The following is a 24,411-nucleotide window of genomic DNA, read 5'->3' on the forward strand; positions in this document are numbered from 1 at the left end:
ATTAACCTGTAGCATGCCATATTTATATGTTCTTTGTGCCCTTTTCTGTAACCACCTCATCTCCAGAGTGATATAGCAGCTTTGTACATAAAGGTCGGGGTGAAGAACATTGGGACAGTGTTCCTTCATACAGACGCCCAGATTCCAGATGAATGCTTCCTGGTGCTCATCAACGACATGCTGGCCTCAGGTTTGGCTACACTCAGCTAGGATGACCTTTTCTTTTTGATGAGGAAATAATTCCCAGTTTAGTGTGTATAAAGCTAGAATGAGTGTACTTTTTTCTAGGTGATGGAAAAGACCTTTTGTGCATGAATTTATAGTGTCTTGTTTTATGTATCTCGAACAATCTTCACACTGGAAAAGACACTTAAAAACAGAAAAATAAAACAAATCACATACAAATCGATTTGATCTGATTCCATAAAAAAAAAAAGGAGCAGTTCGAGAAGGAGCAGGCAGAAGCATAATGCTTATAAAATCCTGCCCCTACTGTACAATATCATATTATTACAGAAGAGAAATAAATAAATATGCATATATAGCATACTAAAATGGTAAGTAATACAATAATCCAATAACTTAAACAACATACAACTATACACTGTGTGTACATTCCCATTCATATATTCAGGCCAACTTTCTATAATGGTCAAGTATAGTTTTCTTGAATCTATTTTGAATATAATGGCTCTGTTTGATTTTATTGTTTAGACCATTCCACAAGGTCACCCCACAAACTGAAATACACATGCTTTTTAAGAGTAGTACAATCATTTTTTTGTTCAGCCAAATAGTTTTTTCTCTCAACACATTGTACATAGATTGGATACATACATACCATAGTAAGTGGTAGAGCCACAGACGTAGTGAAAATGTATCAGACTTGTTTAATGTATCTTTCATTAACCAGGTGGTGCATGGATGGTGATAATTCAATTCCATGTTACACTGGCTAGCAGAAGCACTATAGGATGGGGAAAAAAATCTCATTTTAATGTGCATACTTTGTATGGCCTTTTGAGTATTAGCAGCTGGCATACAGTACACTGACTGTCATTGAGCAATAGATCATCTGAGCCCATGTAGCATCCAGAACCAAAAAGGAGAAACTGTGGCAATCAGCACAAAGCAACTCCACCGAACACTGCTGAATTCTGTACTCACATTGTGTGCTGTAAATAGAGACAAATACACATTTTGAGCTTGCATTGTTTGTGTTATTTAGGGGATATTCCAGACCTGTTTAGCGATGAAGAGGTGGATATGATTGTGACGTCGATCCGGATGGAGCTGAGAGGATTAGGACTCATAGACAGCAGGGACAACTGCTGGAGCTTCTTTATTGAGAGGATACGGAGACAGCTCAAGGTCTGAAACGTGTGTTATGTGTTTGGTATCAAAGTGCAATATGATGCCTGCTTTATTTAAACCCAGTTTCTCATATCATTGATTATAAAATACCCCCCCGCCCTCTTTGTCCTCCAGGTCGTCTTGTGTTTCTCCCCAGTCGGGTTCACATTGCGGACACGGGCACGGAAGTTTCCAGCTCTGGTGAATTGCACGGCCATAGACTGGTTCCACCCGTGGTCGCAGCTCGCCCTGCAGTCTGTCAGCACTACGTTCATAGAAAAGATACCTGGACTGGAGGTGATAGCACATCCACTTATAAACACAGCTCTTCCGAATGCACCCTGGCTAAGAAGATGATGGTTATAAAAAAAAAAAGAAAAGAAAATGAATACAAATTGCAACATTCCCAAATCACATTTTTTCAGGTACTTACAAGTACGCAGTTTAGTCAAAAGTCACTTTCCCTCTTTTCCATCTCTACCATTAGAGGGTTGGGTTGGAGAACTTTTAGATTGGGACCCTCTGAACCGGGTTTGATATCTAAATTGTACCGCACGATTCAAAGGATGACGTCTCCTACTTTGAGTCATCTCAAGGAGCAATGGGGTAAAGATAATGGAGCTGAAATTTTAGAAGATGTTTGGCAGTCTGCAATTGAAGGAATCCAATCAATCTATCTATGTGAGACATGGATTACTACAATTTAAAATAATACACAGACTCCATCTCACTAAAATCAGACCAATATGTTCCCAGGAATGTTCTATGTGATTCTTGCTGTTCTAAGTTTGTACCTTCCCGGTTGAATGCTTATTTAAAGTTGCTTTGGATAAAAGCGTCAACTAAATGAAATGTAATGTAATGTAAATCATATTCACTTTCCTTTAAATATTGACTACTTCCTCCATTGCCGTTGCCTGCCAATATAGTCCTTCCCTAAATCCCTGTGTGTGTTTATCCGATGCAGCCAGATGTGCGGGCATCTATCAGTGAGTTCATCTCCTACGCCCACGCCAGTGTCAATGAGGTGAGTTTTTGCAAAGCACCATGGGTGATAATAACCTCTCCTGACACCCTCTCTGACATCATCTCTCGGGTTGCTTGTTTAACCACACCGTGCAGGTGAGTGTCAAGTACCAGCAGAATGAGAAACACTTTAACTACACCACCCCAAAGAGTTTCCTGGAGTTTATGAAACTGTACGGCAACCTGCTGGGGAAAAAACGCACAGAGCTGACCCAGAAGATGGAACGGTTAGAGAACGGCCTACAGAAACTGCAGACCACTGCCTCACAGGTCAGACGAGATATATATATATATATATATATATATATATATATATATATATATATATATATTTTTTTTTTTTATTTTTTTTTTTATTTTTTTATTTTTTTTTTTTTTTATATATATATATATAGATTTTTTTTTTTGCACAGATATAACAATGTATAAAATCCAGATAATGAAAAAAAGGAAATGTGGGTAACACTTTATTTGAAGGGGTGTGCATAAGACTGACATGACACCTGTCATGAACATGAAGGGGTCTTTTTAAAACTCTTTTTAAAACCCAACCACTTAATGACAGTTAAATGTAATGTTAACATATAAAGCTAAATAGCTTCTTAAAGTTTGAAAATTAGGCCTGCCGTGACATATTTATGACGGGTTATGTAGTTTAATGTCAAGTTGTCATAACAGAGACATTGACAGGTTATATTGTCTCGCTTAATGTCAAGTTGTCATAACAGAGATTGTTGTCTTCGTTAATGTTCGTTCGTTCGTTCGTAACTTCGTTAACTTGTCACAACACAAACGTCTCAAACAATGCTAACTTTGCATTGAAGTCTCCTAATTTACCAAATGACACTTAATGACAACAGTCATGACAATTTTTAAAGGACCCCTTCATGTTCATGACAGGTATGCACACCCCTTCAGAGGGTTACCGAAATGGGTTACACTTTACTCGAAGGTATCTACATAAGAGTGACATGACACTGTCATGAACTTGTGATAAACATTATAAACAAGTCATAAACGTTTATGACATAACGCTTCTTTTAGTAAGTGTCATTCGGTTATGTTATGGTTAGGGTTAGAGTTAGGGTTCATGGGTCATGACTGTGTCACGACAGTGTCATGTGTTCATGACAGTGTCATGTCACTCTTATGTAGATACCTTCAAGAAAAGTGTTACCCCTGAAATGCGTCAGGAGATGGAAATAAACCACAGGCTTATACAACAGGACAAAAAAAACAAAAATGAAATCTGTCTTGCCATTTTCCTGTTTTTATATCTCGGGTCTCTTCCGTTGTGTCTTGCTCAGGTAGAAGATCTGAAAGCCAAGCTAGCGGTGCAGGAGGTGGAGCTGTGGCAGAGGAACACAGACATAGAGGCTCTCATAGCTAAAATAGGACAACAGACAGACAGACTCAACCAAGAGAGAGCTGTGGCAGATGCAGAGGAGCAGAGGGTAAGACATGAAGTCCCGGATCATCAAAATGACGGCACATTTCATGCCACTTCTTCAGCTTGCAGTATACGAAGACTGAAGGGCAGAAATCTCTCGAACTTGCAACAATCCATTTGAAGTAAAGTGTAGACGTCACACCTTTTTGTGACTTTTTTTTTTTTTTTTTCTTCAGGTGGCAGCAATCCAAGCTGAAGTGACCAAACAGCAGCAGGAGACTGAGGACGACCTGGCCAAGGCTGAACCTGCTCTACAGGCAGCCAATACAGCCCTCAATACACTCAACAGGGTGAATCACTGGTGTACACATAAATACGGAGACCTGAATCCTGTCAGCACAATTGGTTTCTTTTATTTGGTTTATTTCATTTCATTTCATTTATTTTATATGAACGCACCGCTAGCTTGGCTCCATCCCAGCCCACCATATTAAAAATGTAAGTGTGTGTGTGTGTGTGTGTGTGTGTGTGTGTGTGTGTGTGTGTGTGTGTGTGTGTGTGTGTGTGTGTGTGTGTGTGTGTGTGTGCTGATTCCAGTTGAACCTGACAGAGCTGAGGACGTTCCCCAACCCTCCAGCTATTGTCACCAACGTCTCAGCAGCTGTTCTGGTGCTAATGTCTCCCCAAGGCCGAATCCCCAAAGACCGCAGCTGGAAGGCTTCCAAGATGGTCATGAGCAAGGTGATATTTTACAGTGACGTCTCGCAGGGTTTCTCAGATTAACGGCTGGCTGCCACAAAGCCAAGAAGTCCATCATCACAAATAAATTCCCTAAACTGCTGGAATAACATTGGATCACATTAAAAATGACTCACTGTCGTTTTTATTCCTCGCCCCTTGTTCATATTTATTGTGAATCTATTTACATATTTCTTGTAAAGTTGTTGATCGTTGATTACTATTTTACTAAAAGTCCGTGTTTGACTGAATGTTTTATAACCTCTATAACTATTTCATGTTCTGTGCTGCTGCTGCTGCAATCCTGGCCTCTTGTAAAAGTGATTTTTAATCCCAGCGAGGCACTTTATACAAAACTGAATAAGAGATTTTAGCAAAACACTGTGTTGTATTAGACAGTTGCCGGAATGGTGTGTAGCCTTGTGTATTTTATTTCACTTCTCAATTCCCGCTCGCATGATTTAGAATTCAAAAAGCATGCAGAAGTATTACATATGGAGATTGTGAGGTGACACCATTTTATGTAATCCACACACACACACACACACACACACACACACTTCCGCGCACCTCTGCACATGCAGGTGGATGACTTCCTGCAGGCTCTGGTGCACTTTGACAAAGAGCGCATCCCCGAGGCCACGGTGAGGTGTGTGAAAGACGAACACCTCAGTGACCCAGAGTTCAACCCCGAGTTTGTACGTCAGAAATCCTCGGCTGCCGCGGGGCTCTGCGCCTGGGTGATCAACATCATACGCTTCCACGAGGTACACGCGTGAACGCCAGCTGTCATACATATTTAGCGGCGTCCAAGCTAAGCCGGTGTGTGACGTCGTCCAGCGTACAGCACTGTGTTCTTGTTCTTTGATTGGTTCTTTTCTGTTTCCCCTAACCATTGCTGCCCTGGATAGATTTTTGTAAGTACAGCTCTGCTTTGTTGTGTTTATATTGTAGGATTTTCAATATACCGTGTGTGTGTGTATGTTTATATTTTATGTGATCATATCGATTGAAGTGTTTTATGATTGTGTTTCATATCACTGACGTTAATATGGCAAGTTATGGTTTTGTCTGAAAGAACTGTGGACGGTATTTTACTGATTGAACTACACATGCACTTCTAAATTGAGCTAATTCTATTGCGTTCCCAGTGGACCAATCGGAATACCGGATATTTTCGGGGTCAAACTGTGTGTGTGTGTTTTGTCCACAGGTATTATGTGAGGTAGAGATGAAGAGGATGTGTCTGTCTCAGGCCAATGCTGATCTGGCTGAGGCTGCTGAGAAACTAGAGGCCATCAGGAAGAAACTCGCTGTATGTCTGTTGAGATCATCGCACCTTCATATGTCCTATATTCTTTATTTCTTTGTCTTTTCTCCATTGTTTTATTTTATTTTTTTTGCATTTGTACATGTATTTAGATTGCAGACTTCCATATTTACTGTTGAACAAGAAAATTCATTTTTAGTTTGCTTCTTGCAAAAATGGCAAGCCCTCACATTTTATGTGATAATCCACTGCCACTTCACCACCACTTCTCCTGCAGCAATTTCTCTTAGAATTCAGTTTTATTATCTTGTTGAACTACCGGTAACAGTAGACCTTAGTGAGCACATTCAAGACAAAAGTTAAAAAAATATATATAATTATATAATATATATAATTTTTACGTTAATTGTCAGTACATTTACAGCCTGCACATAGTGTTAATATAGTCAACAGATATTTTATATAGGAACATCTATGGCAAAGTCATCCTACTCACTCACTCTCTCTCTCTCTCTCTCAGGAGCTGGACAGTAGCCTGGAAATTCTGACAACAGCATTTAAGAAAGCCACATCAGAGAAACTGCGCTTTCAGGAAGAGGTCAACCGCACTAACAAGACAATAGAACTAGCCAATCGGCTGGTCAAAGGACTGGAGGTGGGCACAGCAGTGACCAATGGCAGATCGGTTTCATTCATGTTTTTTAAAGTTGATTTAAGACATTTTGTATTAGTGCACTATGTTCTATACCAAGTATTTTGGGAATTATTATTAAAGGTGCAATATGTAATATTGTATGTAATACTGGCAGCTAGTTGTTAAAATAGTTACTGCACTACCAATTCAAAATACTGGAGAGTCGTTTCCCCCGCCCCCTCCTGCCCAGACTCGAAGTTCACGGGGGTTGCCAGGCTGAGACCGCAGCATTCACAACAATGTTGCTAGACGCTTTTCTCACATAGCCAGACATTACTCCACAGCACAGCGGAGTAGCTAACGGTAGATGCTAGTCTCACATAGCCAGACATTACTCCACAGCACAGCAGAGTAGCTAACGTTGATCCTGTTCGTTTGTGTGCTGCTTTCATGGCTGTACTACCGTTACAGCTGTAGCGTGCTGGGTTTACGTTTTTAAGTATATCTGGCAACCCGGCCTGGCTGTCAAACTGGGCCGTTGATAACAACACACAGGCCAAAACATAAACATAAATTCCGTCACGGAATGTAAATTTCAAAAAGAAAAAATACTGACATTAGCATTGTTGTCAGAAAAGATAGTATTTCAGTTTAACATGTTTCCTTAATATCTGATGAGGCATTGGTGTCATTTTTGGATTTATTACAGTACAAATATTACATATTGGACCTTTAATTTTTGGTGTAATCTAACTATTAATCAAAGAACCTCTGTGTGTATGTGTATGTGTGTGTCTCCCGCATGCGCAGTACTGCAGGGGGGGCCGGGAGTTGCTACATCCCTAGACGGTTCAGTGATTGCCGTTTACCGGCTCTGCTCTGCTCTGCTACCAACAGAGAGCCCAATCATGTCTTCACAGTGCTCTATGGTGTTTTAAGCCCCCAACGTCGACTTCAAGGCACCTAACCCTAACCTTAACCCTTTCCCTAACCCTAACCATTGCCTAATCCGAGTGCCTTCCAGGCAGCGCTGCCTGGAAGACGTTGTTGGGGGCTTAAAACACCAAACACCCTTCGCAGTGGGCTACCAGTGTTGTGCCAAAAAGTGATCATCTTCCCAAAACTGTTTGCTGTCTAACCTACATGCAAATTATGAAGTTAATCGTACAAAAAAACTGTGTTAGATGAACGCCCAGGCTCTTGGGCTCTCCAGCCCATTGTTTAGTTGCCAGCGGTTGCACACATTTCTTCGGCCATTCTAAATGCTATAGCTGCTTCCCCAGCAGGCTGAGACGGGCTCCCTGCTTCCCCCACCTGGGCCACACCACGAATCTCTCATGAGATGATTGAACCGCGCTTATAGTGAGATAAAGTAGTGAAGAAGAAAAAATACTGGAAACCAAGCAATTGGCCCGTTCCAAACAGGCATAAGCTTCAAACAGGCACTGCACTAGTACATACATTATAAATATGAAAAGTATCTTACTGTATGTATACTATGTTTCAGAGTGAGAATGTGCGCTGGGCCCACTCAGTGGCTCAATACCATGAACAGGAGCAAACTCTCAGTGGGGACCTCCTCCTAACCGCGGCCTTCATCTCCTATGCCGGCTCCTTCTCCAAGAAGTACAGGAAAGAGCTGCAGGACAACCTCTGGATGCCTTTCCTGCGCAGCCAGAAGGTACCAATCTTACAATGAAGATATCTTTTCTTAAATTACAAAGCTATGTTTATATATTATATACGAAAATCTGTCACTCCTTCATCTCCATATACCTCTTCCTCCCTTTATCATTCCCACAGCTGCCTGTCCTTACAACAGGATGTTATTCTTAGGTTTCCGTGATAACTTCTCTTCCTATTTTCTCTTATTTTTCATTTCTGCATCAGATGCCCATCCCCATGACAGAAGACTTAGATCCAGTGTCAATGCTGAGTGATGATGCAATGGTGGCCCAGTGGAACAATGAAGGCTTACCAGGAGACAAAATGTCAACTCAGAATGCGACCATCCTCACAAACTGTCAGTAGTGTGGCAGTACATATACAAATACTATAATACTATATCACATCCCCATAGGGGTGATCATAGTCCCTTTCTCACAGACAAGACAAAATGTTCAGCGCTAGGTTTGCTGAACAATATGTTCAAATGTCCGTCCGTGTGTGTGTGTGTGTGTGTGTGTGTGTGTGTGTGTGTGTCTCCTGTGTGTATCGCTTCAGGTGAGCGCTGGCCTCTCCTCATTGACCCTCAGCTGCAAGGCATTAAGTGGATCAAGAGTCGCCATGGCAGCAGCCTCAAGGTTGTCAGTCTAGGGCAGAGAGGGTAAGTGTTTTCAAATTCCACTTTTATCATTCTTGGGTAGCGATAAAGGCTCTGAATGCCGACCTGCTCTGGACCAGAAGTGCTGCTTTTTATATCTAATGCTCTCGTTATCAGCAGCACTATTATTTTCTCTATCTGAGAGAACTGACAGCATATGTGTAAATATTTGAGATTTATTTATTTAAAGAGCCCCTATTATTCTTTTTTTGGGGGGGGGGGGTTTTCCCGTCTTTTAGAGTGTAATATAGTTGTTTTGTGTATGTAATAGATGTGTAAAGTACAAAAAAAACACATTTCACTCCAAATGGAGCTTTCTCTTAGACCGGGTAAACCCAGCCCGATCTGACAGCGATTTGATTTCGCAGCTCAGGCTGGAAACCTGTACATTTATCTATCCTGCTTCCGTTACAATTTTACGGGGACCAATCACAAACTTTTTTCACAAAGCTAATCCACCTTGCGCGCTATTGGCGGGTTTAACACGATGACGATAAAGAAGCGACCAAGCAGCTTTTTGTTTACATTCAACATGATGGCCACCGAAGCGCAGCAACCTGTTGATGGCGCTGTCGCTGCTACGTCGCCCAGATCTGATTGGTTGAAGGACTGTCCAATTGCGTACAGAGTCACTTGAACTATGCCCGTTGATCAAGCCTCTTGTGCAGTAGAAAATACAGAGCAGACTCCCCAAACTAATGTTCAATCTTGAAAGATTGAGCTTGGTCTGCTGATAGCCAGACTAGCTTACTCTCCCAGAGACATCACTTTTCTTAACTGCCTGAAAACGCCTCGCTCGAATGCCAGCCCAGTTTTTCATACGTGCTGCCCATAGGTGCTGCCTGAGCAAACACAGCCCGCCCAGTGGCTTGTTTGAATTTGGTTGCCCAATCACAACAGAGTGGGCCAGTTGACCAATCTGAGCAGACTGGGCTTTTGGGGAAGGGGGGCTTAGAGCTCAGAAAGATCATCAAAGCGTGTAAACCTATTCTAGTAGACGCCGAGAGTACAAATATGATACTGAAAAGGAATATAACATTTATGTAAATATGCAAGATGATAGCCGGTGGATGATTTACATCTTTAGTCCCTTTGGTAGGGTTATGTTAAATTAACAAGTTCCTACACAATAAATCAATAAGAACAATAACAGTAATATGTTGTATTTGTCATGTATTCATGTTAAATGTCGTTCCAGCTATGTAGATGTGATTGAACAGGCCGTCGTGGCAGGGGACACTGTCCTCATAGAGAACCTGGAGGAGACCATTGACCCTGTTATTGACCCTCTGCTGGGGAGACACACCATCAAGAAGGGAAGGTAGGACACCAAACGGCCATTTGTTGTTCTCAGTTTTCTGCCCTCTCCTCTCGCGCTTTACACTCGTAGTGAGGATTGATCTGTACGCTCTCTCGCAGTTGTATAAAGGTTGGGGACAAGGAGTGTTTCTTCCACCCAGGCTTCAGACTGATCCTCCACACCAAGTTGGCCAATCCTCACTACAAGCCAGAGATTCAAGCCCAGACCACTCTCATCAATTTCACTGTGACCCGAGATGGTCTGGAGGACCAGCTGCTGGCCCAGGTGGTGAACCAAGAAAGACCCGACCTCGAGCACCTCAAGGTGGGCTCAGTTAATTATTAGGATACTCTTTCCCTTTAGGATATGGAAAATGGGTGTTGGTGCAGCTATCTTGAATCAGAATGCTCTTGGCAGTGTTGTAGTTAGGGATGTAACGGTATGAAAAATTTACCAAAATTATCACGGTTTTCGGTATTATGGCGGTATTTTTAAAAGTGTGTTCAATATGTTCAGAAAGCACTGATAGGCCTACACAAGCTGAAATTGTTTCAAAAAGTGTAACAGTGTTTAGTATATTACAAAAATATAGGCAAAACCTTATCAAAAGTGCAACTTTTAACATCAAAGGTGTCATCTCCTCCTTCCACCATGATTCCAACTTCAAGAAACGCACGTTGTAGGCATTGCACGGCAACTTCAGACTCGTGGTAATCCACCGTGATAATAATGATATTTTAAATGAAAACGGTAATTGTTACCGTCAACATTTTTATCGTGGTTTACCATTACACCGGTAATCGTTACATCCCTAGTTACAGTTGAGTCACCAACTGTCGAGTTCTAAATAAGTCTTGAGTCCCCAGTGTTTGAGTCCGAGTCCAAGTCCGAGTCACCAAAGAAGAGTTTAACTCAGAGTCCAGTCACCATTACCTGAGTTTGAGTCCGAGTCAAGTCTCGAGTCCCAAGTGTTCGAGTCTGAGTACAAGTCCGAGTCACCAAAGAAGAGTCCGAGTCGAGTCACCTCTACCAGCGTTCGAGTCTAAGTCCGAGTCACCCACTCTGCTCCTACATGAGACAGTTACAGACTAAACGTATATCCTACATCACATTTTGATGACCTATTACATATAAAAGTATTCAGAAACTTCTTGAGTCTGATTTCATAAATCCTCGAGTCGAGTCACAAGTCCAGAGAAGAGGGACTTGAGTCGGACTCAAGTCTGAATCCAGGACTTGAGTACTCCATCACTGACTCTTGGACTTGTAAACACCATTGTTTTGCCCATTACAAGACACTGTATTATAAAAGTAGAGGCAGCAAAAGAAATACAAGTATTTTAAGATTCAATAAGTGCTTTTACCAATTAAAATTTTTCATTTTAATATCCAATTATATCCAATAGTGTTTGTAATGTGTTTTGCTGTTGTTGCAACCTCTGTTTAGTAGATAAAAGGGAAAATAATGCTATGTACAGTAAGCAATTCCCCCAAAATGATCCACTTGATTTTGGGTAATTGATTTCATTTATTATTTTTACTCTAGCTAAGACACTATGCTGCTGAGTCTGAGTAACAAATTGCGTTCCTTCATTTATTTAACATGCTTGAATGACAATGAACTGAATCTGAAACCGGTTTGTGTAAACCGCCTGCAGAGTGACCTGACCAAACAGCAGAACATGTTCAAGATTGAGCTGAAGCTCCTGGAGGACGAACTGCTGACCAGGCTGTCTGCGGCAGAGAGTAACTTCCTGGGTGACAATGAGCTGGTGGAGAAGCTCGAGACCACCAAACACACTGCTGCTGAGATCGAGATGAAGGTAACAGCCTGAATGTGTGTGCTTAGTTGCCATAGCCTGAATTGAATTGAAGCTCCGTGTTTTGTATCTTTTTAGGTTATGTTCAGACTGCAGGCAAAAGTGGCCAAAATCAGATTTTTTGGGGTCAAGTGACCAGGTCAGACTTCCTCAGAAGTAGTGTGAACACTCAAATATCTCCCAGATCAGATTTAGACCACTTCCATATGTGGTCCTGAATCAGACCCAGGTCTGATTGTTTTTCAATGCGGCCACATAGTGAACAACCAAGGTGGATTTGATGCGACTTTTACGTCAATCTACATCGACATTTGTCACTGTGAAGCTATTCACAACGCAGTCCCACCACTCCTGGCTTCGTCTCTGCATCCACACAGACCTCTGTAGTAAATTTGCCAGCCATAACCCCCGCAAACTAGCCAAAATAGCCAATTTGGCTCTCTCTCTCTTCATTCTTCTCCTCCTCAGCACCTGCTCATTAATGTTACGTCTGCCATTACACAAACATTTCAAAATAAAAGCGAAACTGCTTCCTTCCTCCATAACCTCCCTAACTTTAGTGCAACAGCGTGCTGCGTCTGATGTCATTGTTATTGTTCTTTTGCGCATGCGGGTCAGTTTGAAACCGCAAACAGTTCACACTGGAATCTGATATAGGCCACATTTTAAAAGGAAATGTGAACAGCCAAACAAGAAATTGGATCTGAGCAAAAATTTCCGAAATTAAGCATTAAGACTTGCGGTGTGAACGTAGCCTTATACTCCAACATTTTACTTGTTCCATCTCTTTTTCTGCCTTCTCCCTCCATCCCTCATTCCCAGGTCCTGGAAGCTAAAGTCAATGAGGTGAAGATAAACGAAGCCAGAGAACACTATCGTCCCGTTGCCGTCAGAGCTTCTCTGCTCTACTTTATCATGAACGATCTTAACAAGATCAACCCCATGTACCAGTTCAGCCTCAAGGTAACCAGAAGGGAAAGTTAAGAGCAGAGTGTCTCGCTTCACCAGCCCTATCTCCACAGAGCTGTGGAATAAGGTCTGTCTACATCATACATTTATTCTAGGATAGGAGAAAAAAAAGCTCTGGGTTGTTTGCATTTCTTTAAACCATTCACAATCGTCTTGGGTGGCGCTAAGCTCTGGTCACAAAGACGGTGGCTCTGCAAAATAGTCTCGGGAAGGAACATGTTTTGGTGGAACATTTGCACCCGGCAAATTTACTCTTACCAATGTATCGCCGCGTATATTTTGTCCATAGCAAATCCCCGCCAATTGGTCCCAAAATGTCCCAGTTAGAGAGTAAATGCCGTAAACATATTCTTTGTAAATCTTTACAATCATTCCCTGAAAGAACCAAGCAGGCCTGCCTTGTTGCACGAATCAAACTTTCTTCAAAACTTATCATTTTCAGCCTGAGCTTGCTAGTTCGAAGTTTGTTGTTGTTTCCCTAAGAGAACAGAGTTTAGGGCTGCAACTAACAATTATTTTCATAGTCGATTAATCTGTTGATTTTTTTCTCGATTAATTGATTAGTTGTTTGGTCTATAAAATGTCAGAAAATGGTGAAAAATGTCGATCAGTGTATCCCAAACACCCAAGAGGACGTCCTCAAATGTCCTGTTTTGTCCACAACCCAAATATATTCAGTTTACTGTCACAGAGGAGACAAGAAACTAGAAAATATTCACATTTAACAAGCTGGAATCAAATAATTTTTACTTTTGTCTTAAAAGAATTACTCAAAAAACAAAGCCAAATCATCGACTATAGATGTATGGAAAAACGCAGCAGCACAAGTAGCAGTCCCAATGACCTCAGTATCACAAGAAGTAGAGGCGAGTGACTAGGCAAGGTGTGATTTCTGTTTTTGTTTTCCTCGAGACCGCAGAGGGTGGGGGGTGGGAGATGGTTTTTGTTCTTGTTCAATTGTGTTTGTCTGTTCAAACATATAAAAATGATAAAAAATGTATCTAAAAGAAGAAATTACTCAAACCGACTAATCGATTATCAAAATAGTTGGCGATTAATTTAAAAGCTGACAACTAATCGATTAGTCGTTGCAGCTCTAACAGAGTTTGAGAACCGCAACACACAGAGTAAAAGCAGACAGCAGTTCTAACAAATTGAATTAGAAAGAAGCAGGCGCTCACAGTGACCCTGTGTTCTAACTTGTGTGTGAAATCTGTGATGAGGTTCTCCCTCTTGTTCTCAGGCCTTTAACGTGGTTTTCCACAAGGCGGTGGAGATGGCGGAGGCCTACGAGGACGTGAAGAGCAGAGTCAACACGCTCATAGACTGTGTTACCTACTCCACCTTCAACTACATCAGCAGGGGACTGTTTGAACGAGACAAGCTCACCTTTACTGCACAGCTAGCCTTCCAGGTGTGTATGTGTCCGTGTCAGTGTCAGTGTATGTGTGTGTGTGTGTGTGTGTGTGTGTGTGTGTGTGTGTGTGTGTGTGTGTTTCGTCCCTGACTGGGCTCTTTCTCTTTCAGCTGCTCCTGATGAGTAAGGAGATAGATGCGCGAGAGCTAGACTTCCTGCTACGTTTTAACATTGACCACAGCTACGTCAGCCCCCTCGACTTTCTTTCCAACTCAGCGTGGAGCGCCATCAAGGTGCACACAAACACACACACACACACACACACACACACACACACACACACACACACACACAGGTTTTTGCTGCTACACATCATTGTACCTGACGCACACAAACACACAGAAAGAATTAGGATTAGGATGTCTCACATGTATTTCTTACAGCTACTGTAGATGGATTCATCTATATGTAATGTATACCAGGACAGTATCTCAAACAACTTCTTACACTTACACACACACACACACACACACACACACACACACACACACAGTCATCAACACAGTTTTTTTTTTTTTAAATGAATGCATCAATTAGGGTATTTCAATCATATTATAAAGTGTTACCTTATTTCCATATTGTCCAACACAACCTCCTGTCCCTCGTCTTTGCCCAGGTGATGAGTTTCACTGAGGAGTTTCGAGGTCTGGATCGGGACATTGAAGGCTCTCCTAAGCGCTGGAAGAAGATGGTGGAGTCGGAGTGTCCAGAGAAAGAGAAGTTTCCCCAGGAGTGGAAAGGGAAAAGCTCCCTGCAGAAACTCATCATGATGAGAGCCCTGAGACCGGACCGCATGACCTATGCTCTAAGGTTCTGAGTTTTTTTTTTTTCCTCTTGTATTACTTTTGTTTATTTCTTTTTGGATTATCCACTTCTCTATCACCTTTTCCATAAACCCAGACTTGTTCTGCCCCTATTGGCACACTGTAGGACCTTTGTGGAGGAGAAACTTGGAGTGAAGTATACAGAGGGCCGAAAGACTGAATTTGCAAAGTCCTTCAGAGAAAGTGGTCCAGCCTCACCTGTGTTCTTCATCCTCTCCCCTGGAGTGGACCCGCTGAAAGATGTGGAATCGCTGGGTACTGTAAACAGAGTAGCACAGACTGCATGCACTCACACACAAATACATACTCACACACTCGTACTGTCTTTGCACGGACATTAAATGCGCTTTCTTTACTTGTGCAAAGCGATGTTTCTGTGTTAAAGAAGTGTCTCTCTTCAAGTGGAGAATCACCCCATGTGCTGTTTGTGCTCTACTATTTTACTGTTTGAAAAAAGAACTGAAAATATGGATCACTCTGTTGAAAAGGTTTCAGTCCAAAGAAATTATTGTGAAAACTGCTGATACTTCTCAGTTGTAACTGAGAGTGGGTCTGGGAAAGGTTCTTTTGCAGCATATTTCCAAAGGGGGCGTCACCAACGGACACCGCTCAAATGCCTCTGGGCGCAATTGGATAGTCCTTCAACCAATCAAGACCAACGATCCAGGTGACGTAGCAGCATGTAAACAAAAAGCTGCTCGCCGTCGCTGCGCTATCGTCGTCGTGTAAAGCCAGAATCAGCGGCTGTGATTGGTGCCTCGATTTGGAAATATTGGAAATGGGCTGAATGGACTCTTGGCCAGACTGACTTGCAGAGCACATCTCAAATTTGCCAGAAGTTCATCAGGGTTTTCCCAGGCTAGCTTCTTCAATAAAAGAAGTGTCCCTGGTGGGCTTTTAGAAAATAGCATCTTTACTATATATTGCCAAAAGCACTGTAACAATAGAACAATTGTGTTGCAATGGAATGCTGGGGAAATATTTAGGAGGAAAGGCAGAAAGAACTTAAAAAAACATGAAATGATTAGTAAATTTAAAGGATGCATTTCAGTGGGAGTATAATCACATGGACATGTTTCCCATAGGGAGGTTTTAATTGACATCAACACATACAGCAAAATGCAATCTTGTGTGTTCCCAGGGAGGAAGCTGGGTTTCACTATCGACTTGGGGAAGCTTCACAACGTGTCGCTGGGCCAGGGCCAGGAAGATGTGGCTGAGGTTGCCATGGAGAAGGCTGCCAAGGAGGGTCACTGGGTTATACTGCAGGTCTGACTGGAAGAGGGATGAGTTTATTCTGAATATAATTTGAAAGAATAAACTAATGTTTTATCTTCAGATAGAAATTTGTGAATTAATGATAATGACACAAGAAAAAAAACATAATTGGGAATTATTTAAATGTAGCTGGTATAATTAGATTTTTAACTATAATTTATTACTGAAACTCTAGTCCATATCCACGACGTTCAACTTCCAGGATTACTCCGGTGCTGCTGGAAATTGCGTTGGCGTTCTAAACTCTGGTTGATTTCTGAGGATTATGGTTAACCGCTCCTCAGATCTCTGCAGGGTAAATCCAGACAGCTAGCTAGACTATCTGTCCAATCGGAGTTTTCTGTTGCACGACTAAAACAACTTTTGAACGTACACGTGTTCCACCAAAACAAGTTCCTTGCCAAGGCTATTTTGCAGCGGCACCGTGGCTCCGTCCGGCACTTAGACGATTGTGATTGGTTTAAAGAAATGCCAATAAACCAGAGCACATTTTTCTCCCATCCCGGAATGCTGTGTTGACTAGCCAGACCAGGAGGTCTGGCAATGTGAGACTACTGAAACTCTAAATACACTCTGCCATGCCTCAAAGTTCACACTGCCGCCGTTTGTACTGTACACTGTTATCCCGAAAGGGGGATAACAGAAATTTTACTAGTTCACTTTACTAGAAATTTGCATGGAAACCTGTTGCCTTAAATAGTTTTAAGTTTTTACAAAAGGTTAAATTTAACAGGTCAAGTTGTATTAATACAGACTGGTAAGTTGATGCAGTAGACAAATCAAGTTTACATCAGTAGTCATTTCTAAAAATCGTTACAAAACACAATTTACTTCCCTTAAAATATAATAAATAAGAAACATTACACTTTACTTATCAAAACTACAGCAAGGAATCATTCTATTAAAAATGTGTTTTTCTTTTGAACAGTATAGTTTTAGGAACAGTATATTCAATACATTAGTTCCAGTAAAACAGAATGGATAACAATGCCTACATCGTAATTTCCAAAGTTCTCTGCAGGGATTCAAGTTATCTATCTCAATACCTCATTTCCCAGACCCCATCAGTCCCCCCCCCCGGGTCTCACTCATGGTGCAACAATAAATGTAGACAGACATTAAATCAACCATACAAAACTAAAACCCAGATTACATAAATGCACACCCAAAACAATAAAATAAAAATATAAAAAATAAATATTTTAATAAATAAAAATAATATTTTTAAACCACACTTTAACTAGGACAGAAACCGTTCAGAACACATATCTAACATCTAACACATATTTCCCATGAGCCTTTGCATCGCTTCAGCCCAGAACAGTTCAAATGACCCAGCCCCTCCCATACAGAAAACTGAACATCCTCAGTTATCTCTGCCTAATATGATCTGTGCACTGCATACTTAAGCTGATTATTACAAACAACTAATGTGATTTAGTAATGAATATGTTTTTTAACAAAACATGAAAGAATAAGTAGTGACCACTAAAAAGTTTAATCACAACTAGTGGTGTAGTCTACGTGATACGCAGGTATACGCAGTATACCCACTATGATTTCCATATACCCACTCAAAAATGCCCAATACTTTTCATTATAATTCTGATATATTTTGAATTGTCATGTTTTTTTTCTTCGCATAGGCTAAATAAAGGTATTTCCACTGTAAATTGGTGCATAAAAGTGTATCAGAATGCAGGAAATGTAAGTCCCCCCCCCCACTATGATACTATGATATGGCCCCCCCATCCTGGCCCATACATATATAGTACAGTATACCCACTACAATACATTAGACTACACCACTGATCACAACTAAATCTGGGTTTACAGTGTACTCGATTTTGACGGTGCGTTTGCATTCCCCTCCCTGTAGAACATCCACCTGGTGGCTCGTTGGCTGGGATCACTTGAGAAGCTCCTGGAGCGCTGCTGTGAAGGCAGTCACCCGGACTACAGAGTGTTCATGAGCGCCGAGCCCACACCAACACCCCAGGAACACATTATCCCACAGGTAGAGATGCAGTAAGGTCATCTCAATGGGTCAAGCATAAACATGGAATGAATGTACAGGCCTGTAACAATTATTAAATAATTGTCTAATCGCAATTTTTTTCAATGAATTGCTAACAAGATCATAAGAGGTATGACTGCTTTATGTTCATTTCAGAAAAAAATACAATGTTTTATGATAAAGAGGCGTGGTTTACGTCATAGGCTGTGTACTTGTGTTATTAGTTTATCTCGGTCACATAACAGTGATGTAACCAAAAGATGTATGCTGGAATTCACTCAAAACTGGAATTTGTTGGCAAAAGTAATACATAAAAAAATATTTTTCAACTGAGACTGAAAGAGACAGATATATTGTTAAATGCAATGATTTCTGAGACAATTAAATTGTACAGCAACATTTTAATTGTTACAGCTCTATGAATGTAGGATCCCAGGTGTCTATATGTTGTGTTGTGTAATATAGTGTATTTGGAATTTTTCTGGGGGTTTTCGGGTTGATCCCTTGTTATTTTGTTCAATACTTGTTAGTTTTTTATGTTTCCTTTCTTTTCCTGTATGTGTAATGAAATGTTTTAATATCGTCCGTCGTAATATTGTCTGATTTAATGTTGTTTTAGACTATAAGTCAGCAAATGGGGGATCCTTATAATAAACCAAACTAAATGAAACTCTGTTAAGTAGTAATTTTTTTTATCCTTATATGTTTTCCTCAGGGCATTCTGGAAAACGCTATTAAGATCACCAATGAACCTCCTACAGGCATGCTTGCCAATTTGCATGCTGCTCTGGATAACTTTGACCAGGTGAGTGTCTACCGTCTGCTTGGTGCTAGTAGGGCCCATCTGTTTATTCATTGACTCATCTTTCCAGGACATCCTGGACCAGTGCAGCCGCGAGCAGGAGTTTAAGACCATCCTGTTCTCTCTGTGTTACTTCCACGCCTGTGTGGCGGAGAGGAGGAAGTTTGGACCCCAGGGTTGGAACAGAAAGTATCCCTTCAACACTGGAGACCTGACAATATCAGTTAACGTCCTCTACAACTACCTGGAGGCCAATGCACAGGTTGGGATGTGTTGTTGGTGCATGTTGGTGGTGGAATTTTCCGGAAACACCATGTTGTGGTATGATGAGACTAAAGGGAGAGCTTAGACAACATCAAGTCATTCATAGGTCACAGGTCAGGGGACGAGAATATACGGCCAGTCTCTATTAACCAAACCTGTTCATGTATAATTATGTTTGCCTCTCTACAGATTCAGGGAATCTAGGCAGCTGTATGATAAGGGAATGTTTTGTCTCAGGACTGTCTCCTTTTGGAGATCGGTGGGCCAGCCACACTTTAGCATACTTCCCAGAGAGAGAGAGAGAGGCTGAACTAGGCTTTAGCATTGGATACTTCCCAGAGAGAGAGGCTGAACTAGGCTTTAGCATATAATAGGGTGACCAGACGTCCCCGGTTTCGGTGACCTGTCCCCACTGGAGCTGTCCCCGGTTTTCACTGTGACTGACAGACCCGAAATTGGAATGAAAGGAAAAAAAACCTTGACCAAATGTATAGTCGTGCACCCTACACGTGCAGGTTCAAGGCAAGCAAGCGCTGCTCAGTGCTCAACTTCAGTAAAGTTTATATTATATTGTTTATATTCACAGATTCGAACTTCCGGGATCAATTACTCTACAGCGAAATGTTATTAAATCACAAACGACGCATCTTTCCTACCGTAGTAAGGTAAACAACGAGCTACAAGCTCATTTTCCCCAGAACGAGCCGTCCTCCAACCTGGAGAAATAACATTGGTCTCTACCATAGACAGTATATAAGAGTGGACCAACAGATCCCGTTGCTCTGGATGGAGACCAGTGAAGGCTATTAGAAGCACTTTTCCAGTGATCACTTGCTTTACTGCGCAGCCTCCAACTGAGAGAGACAATGTAAATGTGACGTGAGCAACGTGTCTGAAAGTTGTAAGTCTTCTGGTAGCTGTGCCAAGAGAAATCTCAATCATTCCCAATCTTACAGAGACGGAGAGCGTAGGTATATGTAAGGAGATAACATGGGCACAGGCTAATTATTGCTAACTAAAATGCTAGTTAACATTAGTATTTACATTTAGTACATTTAGTACAGAGCCTTCTCCAGAGCAGCTCCCAGGCTCTGGAACTCCCTCCCCCAAGAGATCCGCACCTCTGAGTCCCTCACCATCTTCCAGTCCCGCCTCAAGACCCATCTCTTCACCTCAGCCTACCCATAGTCCACCTGCCCCCCTCCCTTTTTCATCTGTATCTTGTTTTGTTCTACTTGTTTTGTTTGCTCGTTTTGTTTTGTTATGTTTTTATAATCTACCCTGCCCTGTAAAGCGACTTTGAGTCCATGAAAAGCGCTATATAAATTCAATTTATTATTATTATTATTATTTAAACCTAAACAGCTCATGTAAGTCCAAACTGCCTGCGAGCTTCTCCTGTACTATACGGTAATAACTCTACTATGCGACAGTAAGTTTCGTGGTTATGACACAATCGTTAGCCTATTTTTACAAAATAGCCTGCTACGGAGCCATAACGTGAGGTACAAGGTAATGGAGCCTTTTATATATTGTCGTGTTTCTTTAGAAATAAACAATGGACAAATAGAGTCTTTAAACGCTTCAGATGTAAAGTTATTCACTGTCAAAGTGACGTCAAAATGAATGGCAGTCAATGGAATGCTAACGGCGGGGGATCATTTGTTAGCATCAAAATGGCGCCATAGGAGCTACGCGTTCCAGACGCTCGCTTACCCCCTTGCTCTGGACAGAGACCAGTGAAGGATTTTAGAAGCACTTTTCCGGTGATGGCTGAGCGTTACTGAGCAGCCTCCAACTGAGAGAGACAACGTAAATGTGACGTGAGCAACCTGTCTGAAAGTTGTAAGTCTTCTAGTAGCTGTGCAAAGAGAAATCTCAATCATTCCCAATCTTGCAGAGACGGAGAGCGTAGGTATATGTAAGGAGATAACATAAGCACAGGCTAATTATTGCTAAGTAAAATGCTAGTTAACATTATTAATTAAACCTAAACAGCTAATTTAAGTCCAAACTGCCTGCGAGCTTCTCCTGTTCTATACGGTAATTCCTTTTTACAAAAACGTCTGCTAAGGAGCCATAACGTGAGGTACAAGGTAATGGAGCCTTTTATACATTGTTGTGTTTATTTAGAAATAAACAATGGACAAATAGTCTTTAAACGCTTCAGATGTAAAGTTATTTGCTGTCAAAGTGACGTCAAAATGAATGGGAGTCAATGGAATGCTAATGGGAGGTGATATTGTTGTAGCATCAAAATGGCGCCATAGGATGTTCGAGTTCTGAAGCGAAACTTACCCCCTTGGTCTCTACGAGCAGCCGGCGGTGAGACGGCTGTAAGACGAGTGCTTAGGGACCGTCTACAAACTACAACACTGAAAAGAGATACAACAACAATATTTATTAATTTAATGATTAAATAAGTTAGTGTCTCCAAACTTACCTCAATTATAACTTGTCTCCTGCTAGTTGTGCTACAGCACTTACTTTAAAAAAATAAGCATAATCATAATTTTGGGGAATAGTTTTTTGCCAAAAACATTTAATATTTTAATAAATAAATAGAGTTGTGTATCTAAACTTACCTCACACATAATTAGTCTTCTGCTAGTTATACTACATCACTTACTTTTCAAAAATAGGCATATGCATAATTTTGGGGAATATTTTTTGCCATAAAAATAAATGTTATATATGTCATAATTACAAAGAGGCATGTCTCCAAAACTACTCCACACATAGAACCCCCCTTGCTGGTTGTCTGAATTTATTTTCAAAGTGCACCAGATTGATGCATTTAAATGTTAAAATAGATAACATTTTCTTACAGGGGAGCATGCCCATGGACCCCCTTAGGGGGGGCTTGTGCCCCAGTGCAGCTCTAGGTCTAGTGATGCCCTTGGGGCAGTGTCCCTGTTTTAAGTTTTACAAAGATAAAAACATGACCTGTTTTGGAGGTATTTACACTTCTGAGCTGAAAATGTCCTCGGATTTTGTCTCAGAAATCTGGTCACCTTAGCATCTGATACTTCCCAGAGAGAGAGAGAGATAGCCTGAACTAGGCTTTAGCATCTGTGTTGTAGGCGACTACAATATCTTTGTTTACCTTAAAGGTTCAGCTAAATGTAACACCTCCAGCATGAGTTTAAATACACCTTCAGGAAGACAGGAACTTCATTAGCTGGGATGGCACATGTTACATGTCATTTAGCTGACGCTTTTATCCAAAGTGACTTACAATTGCTATATATACTGTATATATGTCAGAGGCCACATGCCTCTGGAGCAACTAGCGGTTAAGTGTCTTGCTCAGGGACACATCGGTTGATGGATCACAGTGGGAATTGAACCCAGGTCTCCCACACCAAAGGCATGTCTCATATCCACTGCGCCCTCACCTCCCCTGCTCTACACAATAACACATTGTGGTTAAACTGTACTGGCTGCTTAATTGTCTCCTCAATTGAATGTTCATTAAATGCTCCTGTGTAATTGATCAAACTCTCCCGAACCTTCTTCACGTATGTGAAATGAGTAGTGCTGCTGTCCTGAGTTTTTCCTTAACACATGTGAGTGTGCCACAGCATGATGATGATGATGATGATGATGATGATGATGATGATGATGATGATGATGATGATAAAGGTAATGGTTGTATTAGCTGTGATTTTTGCATAATGATTATGATGATGAAGGTGCCATGGGAGGACCTGAGGTATCTGTTTGGAGAGATCATGTACGGAGGACACATCACTGATGACTGGGACAGGCGGCTCTGCAGAACATACCTGGAAGAATACATGCAGCCCAACCAGGTGTGTACGGTTTTGTTCGTGAGAGAGAAAGACAAAGTGAATGTCTGGCTGATCAGCTGTGTTCCAGCACAAGAGGACTAAATGTGAACTGGCTTTGGCACAGACAGTAAATGGCTGCCAGATTTAACAGTGGTTTTGGAGTGCAGACTTGGACAGTTTTGGGAGGAGAATCAGCTCCACTTAGCAGCAATTGAGCTAGTTTTGAGCCAGACACCGCACATGCAAGCTAAAGGGTGTCTGGCAAGCAGACGTGCCAGATTTAGGCCACCGTTGGCCCAAGAAACTTTGGCTACCTAGGTTAGGACAATTTTAATGTTTTGTACGCTGAAAAATCTTCTTTCCGTTGTTTAATTTTCCAGTTTGACCGGAAGCTTTCTTTGGGTCCTGGGTTTGTCGTCCCCTCGAACCTGGACTACCAGGTAACTAGTGATGGATGTGAGGGAGGGTGTGAGAAAACCTCTCCTTGACAGGGTTTAACTTTCATTGTCAGCTCTCTCTGATATTGAGCACTTAAAGTGATGGTTCGGAGTAATTCACACTAGGGTCCTTTGCACCATGACTTCGAGCCAAACACCCCCCCAGAAGCTTTTTTCACCTGGGTCGAACATTGGGAGAGTTAGCTAGAGTAGCGTTATCAGCTGAGTAGCTTAGCGCAGGGGCTAATGGACCCACGTTTGTATCTTGTAAGTTACCCCACTAATAATGCCCGAAATGATACCAAACGTCTACAAGTATTACAAATAGGTTATGCTCTCATAAAACGATGGATTGGAAAGTTTGTAAGTACACCAGAAGATATGTAGACTTGCCTGCTCTCTTCAGCTCTCTGTTGCTGCTGCTGCTACCTGCAGTTAGACGAGTGCTTAGGGCCGTCTACAAATTACTACACCAAAAAGAGATACAACAAAAATATGTATTAATTTAATGATTAAATAAGGTAATGTCTCCAAACTTACCTCAATTATTACTTGTCTCCTGCTAGTTATACTACAGCACTTACTTTTAAAAAAAAGTTAAATTAAAAAATATTTTTGTTGCATCTCTTTTCGGTGTTGTAATTTGTAGACGGCCATAAGCACTCATCTTACAGCAGCAACAAAAACAGCAGAGAGCAGAAGCCAGCAGGCAAGTGTTATTTACATAAACTTCTGGTGTACTTACAAACTTTCCA

The 24,411-nt window shown here is 41.4% G+C and overlaps 1 protein-coding gene across 1 annotated transcript in view; it reads left to right on the forward strand.

Moving 5' to 3' along the window:
• Positions 1-24,411, forward strand: part of dnah9l (dynein, axonemal, heavy polypeptide 9 like) — a 64,345-nt gene that overhangs the window by 36,539 nt on the left and 3,395 nt on the right. Inside the window, 28 exon segments of the mRNA XM_039814528.1 lie at positions 67-190; positions 1,229-1,371; positions 1,489-1,650; positions 2,321-2,380; positions 2,476-2,649; positions 3,687-3,833; positions 4,006-4,119; positions 4,367-4,510; positions 5,092-5,280; positions 5,721-5,822; positions 6,298-6,432; positions 7,919-8,092; positions 8,302-8,434; positions 8,635-8,737; positions 9,933-10,055; positions 10,154-10,358; positions 11,693-11,857; positions 12,677-12,817; positions 14,067-14,237; positions 14,351-14,473; positions 14,857-15,050; positions 15,171-15,319; positions 16,206-16,333; positions 18,222-18,359; positions 19,075-19,164; positions 19,232-19,423; positions 23,121-23,240; positions 23,600-23,659. Coding sequence (XP_039670462.1) covers positions 67-190; positions 1,229-1,371; positions 1,489-1,650; positions 2,321-2,380; positions 2,476-2,649; positions 3,687-3,833; positions 4,006-4,119; positions 4,367-4,510; positions 5,092-5,280; positions 5,721-5,822; positions 6,298-6,432; positions 7,919-8,092; positions 8,302-8,434; positions 8,635-8,737; positions 9,933-10,055; positions 10,154-10,358; positions 11,693-11,857; positions 12,677-12,817; positions 14,067-14,237; positions 14,351-14,473; positions 14,857-15,050; positions 15,171-15,319; positions 16,206-16,333; positions 18,222-18,359; positions 19,075-19,164; positions 19,232-19,423; positions 23,121-23,240; positions 23,600-23,659 — 3,903 coding nt within the window.

Source organism: Perca fluviatilis, chromosome 11, assembly GCF_010015445.1.
Source record: "Perca fluviatilis chromosome 11, GENO_Pfluv_1.0, whole genome shotgun sequence".
Taxonomy (NCBI): Eukaryota; Metazoa; Chordata; class Actinopteri; order Perciformes; family Percidae; genus Perca; species Perca fluviatilis.